Source organism: Oncorhynchus gorbuscha, linkage group LG01 (genome assembly GCF_021184085.1).
Source record: "Oncorhynchus gorbuscha isolate QuinsamMale2020 ecotype Even-year linkage group LG01, OgorEven_v1.0, whole genome shotgun sequence".
Lineage (NCBI taxonomy): Eukaryota > Metazoa > Chordata > Actinopteri > Salmoniformes > Salmonidae > Oncorhynchus > Oncorhynchus gorbuscha.
The window spans coordinates 2,658,638-2,675,467 of record NC_060173.1 but is presented as its reverse complement, the minus strand read 5'-3'; the positions used below and the strand labels follow the sequence as shown (position 1 = coordinate 2,675,467).

The window sequence follows — 16,830 nt, the reverse complement described above, 5'->3', positions numbered from 1 at the left end:
CTCTTGGGAGGTTTAATGGGGAGGGATGAGATAGCTTTTCAGACAGATAAGAATGTTTTGGTTGGATTCCATTAGTGGAGAGATGCTAGTGGTTGGAATGTAGTTTTATGGGAGATTATGTTGGGATAATGGTAAGGGTTGTCATTGGGGTAATGGTAGGGGTTGTTGTTGGGGTAATGGTAAGGGTTGTTGTTGGGGTAAAGGTAGAGGTTGTTGTTGGGGTAATGGTACGGGTTGTCGTTTGGGCAATGGTAGGGGTTGTTGTTGGGGTAATGGTAGGGGTTGTTGTTGGGGTAATGGTAAGGGTTGTCGTTGGGGTAATGGTAGGGGCTGTTGTTGGGTTAAAAACAGGCCTTATTCCTAAAATGAAATCCCAATTTCAGCTTCAATTTATATGCAATTTAAAAGGGGCCGGCATCAATTTAAATTCCAAGATATTTATATGAGGTAACAACCTCAATCCCTTTGCCCTGACAGGTAGTAATAGGTAAAAGGTTCAGAGGTCTATTTCTTGCTTTAGAAAACACCATTAGTTTAGTTTTGTCAGTATTGAGGATAAGCTTCAATTGACACAAGGTATGTTGAAGAGTATAAAAAGCAGTTTGCAAGTTCTGGAAAGCTTTTGTAAGAGACGAGGCACAAACGTAAATAACAGTATCATCAGCATAAAAATGAAGTTGAGCATTTTGGACATTTTTGTCTAAATCATTTATATAAATAGTGAATAAGAGTACAGAGTACAAAGTACACAGACATACGCCCATTAAATTGAGTGCACTGAGTTCTATCAGACAGATAGTTAGCAAACCATGCAACTGCATAGTATTTGCCAATCCAGTCTGACCAATCACAGACAGTCTTGGTCAGGCAGTGTGGAGTAGTAGTGGGTGAAGTTATGGGGGTAGTGATTAGGGGTTGTTGAAGGTGTAATGTTTATTATTGATGTTGTTGGTTTTGTTCCAGTTGTAATTTCCTCAGTTTTTTCACTTGTAGAACATGTTCTTGTCTTGTTGTTGTGGTTGATGGGCTTTCTGTGGTGGTTGTTGTTGTTGTGGGTGTAGTGGTGGTAGGTGTGGTAGATTCTGGACCAGTTGTAACTTCATCTGTTACTATTGTCATTCTGGATGGGGTGGTTGACTTCGTTGTGGTTGTTGGACTTTCTGTGGTGGATGTTGTTGTTGTGGATGGAGTTATTGACTTCGTTGTGGTTGTTGGACATTTTGTTGTTAGGGTTGTTGTTGGGGTAGTTGTTGTTGGACTTTCTGTTACTGTTGTTTTTGTTGTTGGGGATTTACTTGATGTTGTTTGACTTTCTGTTGTTGTTGGACTTTCTGTTGTTGTTCTTGTTGTTGGACTTTCTGTTGTTGTTCTTGTTGTTGGGGTAGTTGTTGTTGTTGGACTTTCTGTTGTTGTTGTTGTTGTTTGACTTTCTGTTGTTGTTCTTGTTGTTTGACTTTCTGTTGTTGTTGTTGTTGGGGTAGTTGTTGATGTTGTAATGGTTGTTGTGGGCCTTTCTAAGGTGGTAGTTGTCTCATTGCTACAAACATCAACACAACATCTGACTCTGATCTCGTAGTTGTAGCATATTGGTGGGATGCCTTGATCCTTGTTGCGGCATATCAGTCCAACTGAGGGATTGCATTCAACATTTTGACCTAGTTCGGCCAAAGGAACATAGATGTTGTCTTTGGCTCTGCATTCTACTTCCTTAGGTTTGCTACAAATATCAATACCAGATTTCCTTATATTTTCTATGGTTTCAAAATCTCCTCCTTCTGGTCCAACAGAGGGATAGTATTTGCTAATCCAGTCTGACCATTCACAGACAGTCTTGGTCAGGCAGTGTGGAGTAGTAGTGGGTGAAGTGGTTGTTGGTGAAGGAGTGGTTGTTATGGTGGTAGTGGTAGCGGTTGTTGAAGGTGTAATCGTTGTGGTCGATGTTGTTGGTTTTGTTCCAGTTGTAATTACCTCTGTTTTTATACTTGTTGTGGAATAGGTTGTCATAGATGTTGTTGTGGTTTTTGGACTTTCTGTGGTGGTTGTTGTTGTTGTTGGTGGTGTAATGGTTGTTGTGGGTGTTGTTGATTCTGTACCAGTTGTAATATCCTCTGTTGTTTCACTTGTTGTGGAATATGTTGTTGTCTAAGACGTTACCATGGTTGATGAACTTTCTGTGGTGGTTGTTGTTGTTGTTGTGGTAGAGGTAGAAGGTGTTGTTGATTCTGGACCAGTTCTAATTTCCTCTGTTACTTTTGTCATTCTGGATGGGGTTGTTGACTTAGTTGTGGTTGTTGGACTTTCTGTTGTTGTGGTTGTTGTTGTTGCGGTAGTTGTGGTTGTTGGACTTTCTGTTGTTGTTCTTGTTGTTGGGGTAGTTGTTGTTGTTGGACTTTCTGTGGTGGTTGTTGTTGTTGTTGATGGTGTAATGGTTGTTGTCGATGTTGTTGATTCTGGACCAGTTGTATGATTTGTGACTACAGTGAAGTCTGTTGTTGTGGTAGATGCTTTGGTGACTGCTGTTGTTGTAACCTCAGAGGTAGTCCTAGTCTGAGTTGTTGTTGTGGTAGTAGTTGGGGTAATGGTAGGGGTTGTTGTTGGGGTAATGGTAGGGGTTGTTGTTGGGGTAATGGTAGGGGTTGTTGTTGGGGTAATTGTAGGGGTTGTTGAAGGTGTTGTTGATTCTGGACCAGTTGTAATTTCCTCTGTTGTTTCACTTGTTGTGGAATATGTTGTTGTCTTAGATGTTGTTGTGGTTGATGGACTTTCTGTGGTGGTTGTTGTTGTTGTTGTTGTGGTTGTGGTGGTAGGTGTTGTTGATTCTGGACCAGTTGAAACTTCCTCTGTTACTTTTGTTGTTATGGATGGAGTTGTTGACTTAGTTGTGGTTGTTGGACTTTCTGTTGTTGTTGTTGGACGTTCTGTTGTTGTAGTTGTTGTTTGACTTTCTGTTGTTGTTGTTGTTGGGGTAGTTGTTGATGTTGTAATGGTTGTTGTGGGCCTTTCTGAGGTGGTAGTTGTCTCATTGCTACAAACATCAACACAACATCTGACTCTGATCTCGTAGTTGTAGCATATTGGTGGGATGCCTTGATCCTTGTTGCGGCATATCAGTCCAACTGAGGGATTGCATTCAACATTTTGACCTAGTTCGGCCAAAGGAACAAAGATGTTGTCTTTGGCTCTGCATTCTACATCTTTAGGTTGGCTACAAATATCAATACCAGATTTCCTTATATTTTCTATGGTTTCATAATCTCCCCCTTCTGGTCCAACAGAGGGATAGTATTTGCTAATCCAGTCTGACCAATCACAGACAGTCTTGGTCAGGCAGTGTGGAGTAGTAGTGGGTGAAGTGGGTGTTGGTGAAGTAGGGGTTGTTGTGGAGGTAGTGGAAGGGGTTGTTGTCAGAGTAATGGTTGTTGTGGGTGTAGTGGTAGGGGTTGTGGAGGTGGTAGGGGTTTCTGTAGGGGTAGTGGTTGTTGTGGGGGTAGTGGTAAGGGTTGTTGTGGGGGTAGCGGTAGGGGTTGTTGTTGGGGTAGTGGCAGGAGTTGAGAAAACAAATGTGTTCGGTGCTTGAGTGAATATCTGTGTTGCTGTAACACTTGGTGTAGTTGTTGGAGTTGGGGTGCTGGGACAGGGGTTCATAATCCGGACAATAGTTCCATTCTCTTTGCAGGTGGCAGTAATACAGGTCCCGCCACCGTCAGATGTGTGATATATGGTCGCTCCATAAAGGTATGTTCTGCCGTCGTACAAACAATAACAATCTGCAATAGGATTATCACAAGGAACACAAGTTATTATCATCTAATCATCTTGTCATGTTACCTTCTTGGTCAGAATGTAGGCTAATGTTTCAGTTATAATCATGTAATCATCTTGTCATGTTACCTTCTTGATAATAATGTAGGCTTATGTTTCAGTTATTATTATGTAATCATCTTGTCATGTTACTTCTTGGTAATAATGTAGGCTGATGTTTCAGTCTGTAGTGGTTTTCCTTACCTTGGACCACATAGCTGCATCTGACCTCAGTTGATGAGCAACGACTTGAAAAAGAAAGAGGGAGGTTACAGTACCTTTCAAAGTCAAATAAAATATGAAGAGCTATTTGTTATGAAGTACAAAACAATGTTACATGTTATATTCACAATAAGTAATTAACAGGTCAAATCACAATAAGATATTAACAGGTAAAATCACAATAAGGTATTAACAGGTCAAATCACAATAAGGTATTAACAGGTCAAATCACAATAAGATATTAACAGGTCAAATCACAATTTAATATTAACAGGTCAAATCACAATAAGGTATTAACAGGTCAAATCACAATAAGGTATTAACAGGTCAAATCACAATAAGGTATTAACAGGTCAAATCCCAATCTTTGAAAATCAGAATCAATTAAATAGTAGGTGGACTATTAACATTGCCTTATCTGACCAGAGATACAGGTTACCTTAAGGCTTATACCAACTGTATTAAATCCTATGTAATGTAAATACAGTATCTATGTATTTATCAAAATGTTGATCTGAAAACATACCATGTATGACAGTTCTCCTTGGAAGGTATAATCTCTCCCTCGTTGTAATGAGTTCCATCTCCATCGTAGCAACCACAGTCCTTCTTACTGACACACTTCATGGTACTTTCTTCCAAATAAGGCTGGGCCAAAGGACATTTTGGATAGCAACCTTTAAGATATAAACAGTCAATTTAATCCAGGACACCTGCACAGATTAGATCATCCTCATGGTATCTAGTTCTAACACCAAAGCTGTAATGGATATGATATTTAAATATTGGTATTTAGTTTTCAGTGTAGATGAACAAGGGAGGGAGGAGTTATTACATATTTTATACTGTACATTTCTTTAACAACTTGGAATGTAAATTGTCCAAATCAAACGGCCAAGCTGTTAGGAAGGGCTCTTAGTTACCTTCTAGTGCAGGGATCTGACTGGAGCATGTTCCTGAGGGATTCTTGCAGGTCTTCATACAGGGGTATCCACACGGATTATAATGCCACTCACACTCACCAATAGGGTTGTAGAAATCACAGAACAGAGCTGGTGAAATAAAAACATGTCACATTTTAACTGAACCAGGGTTCTAAAAGAGGATTGATTGAAAAGTTACACATTGAAATCATAAATGTGTATTTTGTCCCGATAGCTAAACAATCCCACCTATCCATCAATCAATTGTCCCACTCAAAGCAAATGACTCACGGCAGATATCTGATGTTCTCCACTTGATACAAGCCCCTGCCTCGTTACAGGCCTGGGCGTAGGCTGCTACAGCTGTACAGAAACATTCGCAGTCTCCCCCAGTGTCACAGGCACACGAGTCCCTCACACAGGCATCATGGAATGGCGTGGGGTCCACCTTTTAGGAAGATGCATTAAGCCATCATTTATTTATTCATGCATTGCTCAGCTTGTTGAAGAGACTACAGATTAACTATTGACGATGATAATTATTGGGTTGGATGGCTGACTTCATGTTTTTGTTATCTGTTTAGTACTACTTTTGTTGTTGTCTATTATGGTGACTGTGTGGACATTCACATGATTATTGACAAACCAATTTTACTAAAAAGATTGCCATGTACCATCATGCAACTCTGCTTGTCATTGTGTACCTTATAGGAAACCTGTTAGCCCAAGACTTGTGCTACAAAATTATCGGTTGTTATAAATTCCACCATAAGTTTGACCCTGAAGCTGTGAGGTAAATTAACTCTTGTTGAAGCCTTAACCTTATTGACCCTGAGGCTGTGAGGTAAATTAACTCTTGTTGAAGCATTAACCTTATTGACCCTGAAGCTGTGAGGTAAATTAACTCTTGTTGAAGCCTTAACCGTATTGACCCTGAGGCTGTGAGGTGAATTAACTCTTGTTGAAGCATTAACCTTATTGACCCTGAAGCTGTGAGGTAAATTAACTCTTGTTGAAGCATTAACCTTATTGACCCTGAGGCTGTGAGGTACTGTATATTAAAACTTCTTCTTCTTCTTTATTTTTCTCCACTTCCTGTCTGACTGACATGCCCAAAGTAAACTGCCTGTTACTCAGGCCCCGAAGCCATGATATGCATATAATTGGTACTATTGGATATGAAACACTTTGCAGTTTGTAGAAATGTTCAAATAATGTATGAGACAATAACACAATTGATATGGTAGAAGAAAATCCAAAGAAAACCAACCGGAATTTAATTTTTTTGAGAGCCCATGCTCTTCCAATGGAACGTATAGGGTCATATCCAAATCCAGCTCCCAGGTTGCAATTCCTATGGTTTACCACTAGATGTCAACAGTCTTTGTTCAAGGTTTCAGGCTTGTTTCTTCCCAAACGAGGATCAATTTTGAGTTTTAGAACTGGGAGTCAGAGTAGGAAATCAGTCTGTGCGGCCGCGGCGAAGAGGACCCGCACCTGCTAATTTTGCTTTTCTTTTGAACATACTTCTTTCAGTGTGAAATATTATAGTTTTTTTTACATTTTAGGGTACCTGAGGATTAAATAGAAATTTATTTTGACTTGTTTTAACAAAGTTTAGCGGTAGCTTTTTGGAGTCCTTTCTCTGCATGTACTCAAATAGATGGCACCAACTAAACTGACTTTAGGGGATATAAAGCAGGATTTTATGTAACAAAACTACCGTGCATGATGTAGTGGGGACCCTTCGGATTTTAAATCAGAAGAAGATTTTCAAAAAGTAAGTGAATATTTAATCGCTATTTGTGATTTTATGAAGCCCGTGCTGGTTGAAAAATATTTTGATGTGGGGCATCGTCCCCAAACAATCACATGGCATGCTTTCGCTGTAAAACATATTGTAAATCGGACAGTTCAGTAAGATGAACAAGACTTTAAGCTTTTAACTGATATAAGACACTTGTATGTACGGAAATGTTTAATATCCATAAATGTATGATTATTTATTTGGATTGCGCGCCCTCCAATTTCACCGGAAGTTGTCGACAGGTGTCCCACTGGCGTATTAACTCTTGTTGAAGCCTTAACCTTATTGACCCTGAAGCTGTGAGGTAAATGAACTCTTGTTGAAGCCTTAACCTTATTGACCCTGAAGCTGTGAGGTAAATGAACTCTTGTTGAAGCATTAACCTTATTGACCCTGAAGCTGTGAGGTAAATGAACTCTTGTTGAAGCCTTAACCTTATTGACCCTGAAGCTGTGAGGTAAATGAACTCTTGTTGAAGCCTTAACCTTATTGACCCTGAAGCTGTGAGGTAAATTAACTCTTGTTGAAGCCTTAACCTTATTGACCCTGAAGCTGTGAGGTAAATTAACTCTTGTTGAAGCCTTAACCTTATTGACCCTGAATCTGTGAGGTAAATGAACTCTTGTTGAAGCATTAACCTTATTGACCCTGAAGCTGTGTGTCATGTTTTGTCATTGATTATCATGTCTTGTCCCTGTGCTTCCCCTTCTATTCGTTTCCCTCTGCTGGTCTTATTAGGTTCTTTCCCTCTTTCTATCCCTCTCTCTCCCCCTCCCTCTCTCGCTCTCTCGCTCTCTCTCTCTATCGTTCCGTTCCTGCTCCCAGCTGTTCCTCATTCTCCTAACTACCTCATTTACTCTTTCACACCTGTCCCCTATTTTGCCCTCTGATTAGAGTCCCTATTTCTCCCTCTGTTTTCCGCTTCTGTCCTTGTCGGATCCTTGTTTGATGTTCGCTGTTCTTGTCCTCGTTCCGTCCTGTCATGTTTTTTGCCTTCTTCAGATGCTGCGTGTGAGCAGGTGTCTAGATCAGCTACGGCCTGCGCCTTCCCGAAGCGACCTGCAGTCTGTGGTCGCATCTTCAGTTGTTCCCCTCTACTGTCTAGAGGGTTTCAGTATTCCTGTTTTGACTTGGAATAAACTCTGTTTCTGTAAAGTCGCTTTTGGGTCCTCATTCACCTGCATAACACTGTGAGGTAAATGAACTCTTGTTGAAGCATTAACCTTATTGACCCTGAAGCTGTGAGGTAAATGAACTCTTGTTGAAGCCTTAACCTTATTGACCCTGAGGCTGTGAGTTACTGTGTATTAACTCTTGTTGAAGCATTAACTCTTGTACTTATGCACTTCCACTTTGGCTGCGTTTACACAGGCAGTTCAATTCAGATCTTTTACCAGTTATTTTCATATTTAATTAATACCTATCTGATCTTGTCCTTAATGTGTAAACAGCAAACAAAAAACACATGGAATCTGATGTTTTGAGCTCTGATTTATACCACTTCCATATATGGATTTCAATCCTGATTCAAACCCAATTCTCCATGTGATCTCTGTCTGGACGCTCAGATCTGATGTTTTTGCTCTAAAGTGGGTTGTTTAATGCACATGACCTGCCATTACCATGACAACCTGCCATTACCATGACAACCACCCCAAAATGTGATGGACAGGAAATGATCATTGCATCTGTGGTGCTACTTCAGAGCCTACAACAGTGTGAATGAACAAATCTGATATGGAAAACGACTAGCAGACAGTCAGAAAAAAAGACTGCGTTTACACAGGCAGTTTGATCTTTTACCAATTATTTTCATATTTAATATCTATCTGATCTTACTTTGTGTGGACAGTCAGAACAAAATATTGACTATAAAAAGAAAATCAGATTTAGGTTGTTAGGAATTGTAAATTCTGTCATGCAGGTGATAGAGGACCCAAAAGCGACTTAACAGAAACAGAGTTTATTCAAGTCCAAACAGGGAATAACAGAAATCCTCTAGTCTGTAGAGGGGAATTACAAGAGAAGCGGCCACAGACTGCAGGTCGCTTCGGGTAGGCGCAGGCCGTAGTAGACAGAGACACCTGCTCACACGCAGCATCTGATGAAGGCAAAAAACACGACAGGACAGGGCGAAACACAATCACAGCATGGTGAATACAAAACAAGGAACCGACGGGACAGGAACGGAACACAAAGGAATAAATAGGGACTCTAATCAGGGGAAAGGATCGGGAACAGGTGTGGGAAGACTAAATGATGATTAGGGGAATAGGAACAGCTGGGAGCAGGAACGGAACGATAGAGAGAGGAGAGAGAGGGAGGGGGAGAGAGAGGGATAGAAAAAGGGAACGAACCTAATAAGACCAGCAGGGGGAAACGAACAGAAGGAAAAGCAAAATGACAAGATGATATAAGACAAAACATGACAAATACAGCGTTTAAGACCTAGATTCAATCCGTGTTACAGCGCGACTGAGCCAACAAATGCAGCGTTTACCATGAATCTGCTGTACTGTCTCCACGAACATGGAAATATAGCTTTTTAAAGGTGGATAGCCCGAAAAGGGAATCTAGCCCTTTTAGAGTTGAGCCCTCAGTCTGCTGACTCACATCTCAAGTCCATATTTATATTACAGATGAACTTTTTTACGACCTGTACTGCAGTAACGTGCAGAGAGGTTAGTGGCTGGGTAACAACGGGTTATTTACAAAGCCAGATTTACTCACAAATAAACCTTGATGAAGGCCAAGTTCCCCATTCAACAAATAGCTCCAACATCCAGAGCGATTTAGGCTATTAATCCTTAAGCGTTTATTGATGCATCTGTGCGTCGATCTAAGTAACATCATAAATCCTTATCACAAGCTGTCAATTTAAGCTAGAGATATGGGGTTTTTTGTACGGACTGCTTCTCAATCCACCACATCCGCCTATGTCGGCCTTCTGCATCTGCGGTGAACAGTGGCTGAGTCATAGACCACAAGATGTCCCTAAAATCTGTCTTTTCACAGAAACGTCTGTAGCGCCTGAATGGTTTGGCCTAGAAACTATTATGACCACTCTATAGAAAGGGGAGACTCCTGTGAACAAGATGGTGAAGGTAAGCCACGCAAACGAATGGAAGTATGGAGGTTGTTTTGTGGCAACAGAAATAATATGTCCCCCCCCAACAAACAAAAAATATTTCGCTTTCTTAAATCTAGACACTTCAAAATCGTATTCCTTATGATTGATTTTTGACAGTTTCTTTTGCCATTTATAAATGTGTTGTGATGGCCTGTAGAAGTAAGGACCAAATTCAATATTTAATCTTTTTTATTTTTTTAAATATATATATATTATGTATATATTTGAAAACTAAAAGGTCCTTAAATTCAAAAGGAAATATCTAAATAACCAATGGTATGACCGTCTTAAAACAATTCCATATGTAACCCCACCCAACGGCTTAGACTTTGAATAGAAAATTACAATTTTCACCAAATGTAAATACCAATGTAGCCAAGATACACAAGTCATAGCCTTTGTACAGACAGCTTGTTTTAACCTGCCGACTGCATGTATCTGCTGTACTGTCTATTGAATGTATCTACTGTACTGTCCATTGAATGTATCTGCTGTAGTCTTTATTGAATGTATCTGCTGTAGTGTCTATTGAATGTATCTGCTGTACTGTCCATTGAATGTATCTGCTGTCATCTCTATTGAATGTATCTGCTGTCATCTCTATTGAATGTATCTGCTGTAGTGTCTATTGAATGTATCTACTGTACTGTCCATTGAATGTATCTGCTGTAGTCTTTATTGAATGTATCTGCTGTAGTGTCTATTGAATGTATCTGCTGTCATCTCTATTGAATGTATCTGCTGTAGTCTCTATTGAATGTATCTGCTGCAGTCTCTATTGAATGTATCTGCTGTAGAATCTATTGAATGTATCTGCTGTAGTATCTATTGACTGTATCTGCTGTCATCTCTATTGAATGTATCTGCTGTAGTCTCTATTTAATGTATCTGCTGTACAGTCTATTGAATCAATCTGCTGTCATCTCTATTGAATGTATCTGCTGTAGTCTCTATTCAATGTATCTGCTGTACTGTCTATTGAATGTATCTGCTGTAGTATCTATTGAATGTATCTTCTGTACTGTCTATTGAATGTATAGGTTATTCAAATGACTGTATTTACTGTATATTGTACCTTGTCAGCTCGAGGATTTGAACTTGCAACGTTCCGGTTACAAGTCCAACGTTCTAACCACTAGGCTACCCTGTATATGTGTGTCTTTTTATCTTTGTTCATATCAACTACGTCGACTTCCTAACAACTTCGGTTGGTATGGCAATAAAGTTTTGAATCTATATTGAATAGTATCTTCTGTGTACTGTACCTGTGAGTGGCAGGCTGAGAAAACGTTACTGGTGATGATGCTGCAGCGTTTCAGAGACCAGGACTGCCTGTATGATCTTAAAGTGCATGGGTTTTTTATGACATCAGCGTTGGGGCAACTGGGTGACACTTTCCAGCTGTTCCCAAACTCCAGAGCTTCAACAACCACTTCCTGGTTTCTGGACGTGAAGTCGTTCTTTCCATTACCGTCATAGTTACCACACAGACCACACACTTGGCCCTGGAAGGATATTAAACATTTAAAAATAATAACTTGAAGTAGATAATAAAACATCACATTGTTTTGTAAGCCAATGCAATTTCTAAACAAAGATAAAGTGCAATCACTGGTTCAAAATGTCCTATTCTAGTCACTCACCTGGAAGGTAGAGCTGAGTTTGATGAACAGGCTATTCTTCTTGTCCCACATGAGGATCAGGCCATTTTCAGCCTCAACAACAACATAGAGACCGAGAGAGTGGACCTGGTATAGTACGTCAACCACGTTCTCTTGTTTGATCACTTTTACAGATTCATCTGCTAGTATGATCTCATTGCTCTGAAAGACAGAAACAGAAAGTGTTCATTGCTAATGTAATACTAGTAGAGAGGTTTACACTGTGGTGGTGCTGGATTTAACACTACCCAAGGTAACACTGTGGTGGTGCTAGGTTTTACACTGTGGTGGTGCTAGGTTTTACACTGTGGTGGTGCTGGGTTTTACACTGTGGTGGTGCTGGGTTTTACACTATCCAGGGTAACACTGGAGTGGTGCTGAGTTTTACACTATCCAGGGTAACATTGTGGTGGTGCTGGGTTTTACACTATCCAGGGTAACACTGGAGTGGTGCTGAGTTTTACACTATCCAGGGTAACACTGGAGTGGTGCTGGGTTTTACACTATCCAGGGTAACACTGTGGTGGTGCTAGGCTTTACACTATGGTGATTATCCCGTTTGTCCACCGATACAAGATGTCGATTTGAAATTCTACTGTTCAAATACATAGCTAACCCTAACCCTAATACATAGCTAACCCTACCCCTAATACATAGCTAACCCTAACCTTAACCCTAATACATAGCTAACCCTAATCCTAATACATAGCTAACCCTAACCCTAATACATAGCTAACCCTAACCCTAATACATAGCTAACACTAACCCTAACCCTAATACATAGCTAACCCTACCCCTAATACATAGCTAACCCTAACCTTAACCCTAATACATAGCTAACCCAAACCCTAATACATAGCTAACACTAATCCTAATCCTAATACATAGCTAACCCTAACTCTAATACGTAGCTAACCCAAACCCTAATACGTAGCTAACCCTAACCCTAACCCAAATAAATAGCTAACCCTAACCTTAACCCTAATACATAGCTAACCCAAACCCTAATACATAGCTAACACTAATCCTAACCCTAATACATAGCTAACCCTAATCCTAATACACAGCTAACACTAACCCAAATACATAGCTAACCCTAAACCTAATACATAGCTAATCCTAAACCAAATACATAGCTAACCCTAACCCTAATACATAGCTAACCCTAACCCAAATACATAGCTAACACTAACCCTAATACATAGCTAACCCTAACCCAAATACATAGCTAACCCTAACCCAAATACATAGCTAACACTAACACTAACCCTAACCCTAACACTATCCTGACAGAGGAAAATATAGTTTAGATGATCAATTATGTATTCGTTAATGATTAGAAACCATTTATTCTAATACTATTATGTTATGATATAAAAAGTAAAGGTTATTGGTTAAGCTGTTACTGAAAATGTAAGCAGAACTAATTTGATTGTCTGTGCCTCTTGGAAAGGTCAAGGGGGAGAAAAAGCTTTTCAGACAAGATAAGAATGTTTGGGTTTTGTTCCATTGGTGAGAGAAATCTGTATCTTTTAGACAGGTTGTAATGTCTGGTTTATGAGGGGAGTAGAAAGCATCTCCGGACCTAAACAAAAAAACAACGGGGCTATCGTGGGAAACTGATGATGTCATTTTGAGTTTATAACCTGTGGAAATCTGTGTATGTGGTTAGTACTCTCTGGAATTAAACGCTCTTTAACCTGGCTTTTAAGACTGGTCTCGATCTACTTCATTCATAATAACTGTTCGCTGCTCTGGCCCCCCAATGGTGGAACAAACTCCCTCACGACGCCAGAAGAGCGGAGTCAATCACCACCTTCCGGAGACACCTGAAACCCCACCTCTTTAAGGAATAACTAGGATAGGATAAGTAATCCCTCTCACCCCCCCCTTTAAGATTTAGATGCACTATTGTAAAGTGACTGTTCCACTGGATGTCATTAGGTGAATGCACCAATTTGTAAGTCGCTCTGGATAAGAGCGTCTGCTAAATGACTTAAATGTAAATGTAAATGTCTAACTATTGGAGGCACTGTCTGTCTCTACAAACCCCAATACATCCCTCCTTCCAAGTTGTGTGTCTGTTTGATTTAGTTTTCCTTTGAAATTTTATGGGGAAAATGACTGATTTACAGTTCATGGGGGTTGCCTAATCACACATATGAAGTTTTGGACAGATCTGACTTTTTTAACCCCTCGAAACAGCCCCTGAGACACCAATTAAGGCACTTCCGGTTGGCACAGGAATCTATAAGTCAAGACATACCCTCACTGGGATATGCTTTTACAGAATCCTGAGTTTTAAGTCCTTACGTTAAGAATTGACTGATTTACACAGGGTTGAATGCACTATGTCTATCAAACTGCAGGCAGGTAATGGAAAAACACTTTTAGGGTGATTTTAACCACTTCCGGTTGGTCCAGGAAGCTTAGAATCAACACAGGTAGACCTCATACTGGCCTGATGGACTGTTATCAAAGACAGGTTCATACGGCACTCATAACCCATATAGACTTCAGGTTGAATTTAGGGGTAAAGGCAATGTATTCCTATGGGGAGAGAAGTCAATGCAAACTCTTTGAAGTAAACACCTTCTTTTAACTATTAAGGGTTAATGCCACACGGTCAACGTTAGGCTTGCACGGATCGGAAGGACCTTGGGAACATACCTGAGGTCGAATTGTGCTTCTCACCCTAACGGTTCTCTCACTGTCACCCAAAAGCAAATGACGTTGTGGGGCAGGCTTCATTTTGGGCCTACTTTTCTAATGGTCGCTGCGCTCAGACCGAGCGAGCTACGGTCAAGCGGGATATCTCGTTGAACTCGGCATGGCCTAGACATTATGTTTATGCCATTGCCTGCTCTCTGTGTCTTTGAGAACCGCACTTTTTCACTCCATCCTTGCTGTGTGTGCGTGTGAGAGCTTTTATTTGACATCTGCTGGGAGAAATGACTGATTTACAGTTTAGGAGGGTTACCTGGTCACACATATGAAGTTTTGGAGAGATGTGACTTTTCTAACCCTTCAAAACAGACAGTGTGACCCAATTAAAGGCACTTCCGGTTGGCACAGGAAGCTATAAGTAAACACATGTCTTGATTGACATAAACACTTACAGAATCCTGAGTTTTAAGTCTTTAAGTTAAGAATTGACTGATCTATGATCTACACAGTGTTGAATGCAGTCATTTTCACCTTTGAAGGTTATGTACATCAAAACTCCTTTTGGGTCAATCTAACCACTTCCGGTTGCTCCAGGAAGCTTAGAATCGACACAGGTAGACCTCATAGTGGTCTGATGGACTGTCATAGAAGACAGGTTCATAAGGCATTCATAACCCACATAGGCTCAGGTTGAATTTAGAGGTGCAGGCAATGTATTCCTATGGGGAGAGAAGTCAATGCAAACTCTTTGATGTAAACACCTTCTTTTAACTGTTAAGGGTTAATGCCACAGGGTCAAGGTTAGGCTTGCACGGATCGGGAGGACCTTAGGAACGTACCCGAGGTCGAATTGTGCTTCTCACCCTAACGGTTCTCTCACTGTCACCCAAAAGCAAATGACATTGAGGGCCAGGCTTCATTTTGGTTCTGCTTTTTTTCAAGGTCACTGCACTCAGAGCGAGCTACGGTCAAGCGGGGCGTCTCGTTGAACTCGGCACAGTCTGGAGACTATGGTGATGCCATTTTTTGTGTTGATTTCAGAATGCCATTTTGGTGATGGTCCCTCTCCGTTTAAACATATTGCTAATGTACAAAAGTCAACTAGCAAGTCAGTGTCCACCAGTCAATTAGATGTCATTTTGACACCAAACTGATACCAATTGACACCAAACCCACTTTTTCCAACTCATTTAGAAGCCAACTATCATATATGTCAGAGCAGGCCCATAATTCACAGCGCCTTTAGTTTAAAACATAATAAAAACGTAAAACACATAGTTACGTTCTAGCTGCGGGTCCAGGTCGGACATTAAGTGAAGGCCTATGTGAGGCGACCCCGAATCCCGAGTTTCGGCTCGATAGGTCTTTCGGTGCCCGAGTAAAACCCTAATTGGTGCTGAAAATCCACTTTTTTCCATGCCTTGCTATGGGGTCCTTGAATGAGCTATCGGACCGAAACGTTGGGGTCCGTCTCTATGGGCCGAGCCGGTTTCAATGCACCTAGTCTTGTGTCTCTGAGACTTTTCTAAATGTCGCCATTTTCGTAATGGTCAAAATGAATTGAAGTCATTGCAAATGTACGAGGCTATTTCTCGGTCCGAGAACCTTCTAGAGTCACCTAACTCACCACGCACTATCGACCCGAGGTCTAGAACAGGTTTCTAAAGTTTCGGAACTCTCGGTCTGACGGTTCTTTTTTAGCTCGAACAAAGCTAACTATTGGAGGCACTGTCTGTCTCTACAAACCCCAATACGTCCCTCCTTCCAAGTTGTGTGTCTGTTTGATTTAGTTTTCCTTTGAAATTTTATGGGGAAAATGACTGATTTACAGTTCATGGGGGTTGCCTAATCACACATATGAAGTTTTGGACAGATCTGACTTTTTTAACCCCTCGAAACAGCCCCTGAGACACCAATTAAGGCACTTCCGGTTGGCACAGGAAGCTATACGTCAACACATATCCTCACTGGACTATGCTTTTACAGAATCCTGAGTTTTAAGTCCTTACGTTAAGAATTGACGGATTTACACAGGGTTGAATGCACTGTCTATCAAACTGCAGGCAGGTAATGGAAAAACACTTTTAGGGTGATTTTAACCACTTCCGGTTGGTCCAGGAAGCTTAGAATCAACACAGGTAGACCTCATACTGGCCTGATGGACTGTTATCAAAGACAGGTTCATACGGCACTCATAACCCATATAGACTTCAGGTTGAATTTAGGGGTAAAGGCAATGTATTCCTATGGGGAGAGAAGTCAATGCAAACTCTTTGAAGTAAACACCTTCTTTTAACTATTAAGGGTTAATGCCACACGGTCAACGTTAGGCTTGCACGGATCGGAAGGACCTTAGGAACATACCTGAGGTCGAATTGTGCTTCTCACCCTAACGGTTCTCTCACTGTCACCCAAAAGCAAATGACGTTGTGGGGCAGGCTTCATTTTGGGCCTAATTTTCTAATGGTCGCTGCGCTTAGACCGAGCAAGCTACGGTCAAGCGGGATATCTCGTTGAACTCGGCACGGCCTAGAGATTATGTTTATGCCATTGCCTGCTCTCTGTGTCTTTGAGAACCGCACTTTTCACTCCATCCTTGCTGTGTGTGCGTGTGAGAGA

General features: G+C 40.8%; 1 protein-coding gene across 1 annotated transcript; it reads right to left on the bottom strand.

Moving 5' to 3' along the window:
- Positions 1–1,381: 1,381 nt before the first annotated feature.
- LOC124031734 (mucin-2-like) lies at positions 1,382–11,718 on the bottom strand (the record flags this gene model as incomplete). The annotated part of the gene is made up of 7 exons (XM_046343349.1): positions 1,382–3,767; positions 4,006–4,049; positions 4,550–4,700; positions 4,947–5,075; positions 5,238–5,394; positions 11,149–11,388; positions 11,527–11,718. Coding segments are annotated over 7 exons (2,538 nt in total), but the record flags the coding sequence as incomplete, so codon positions are not given.
- Positions 11,719–16,830: the final 5,112 nt, after the last annotated feature.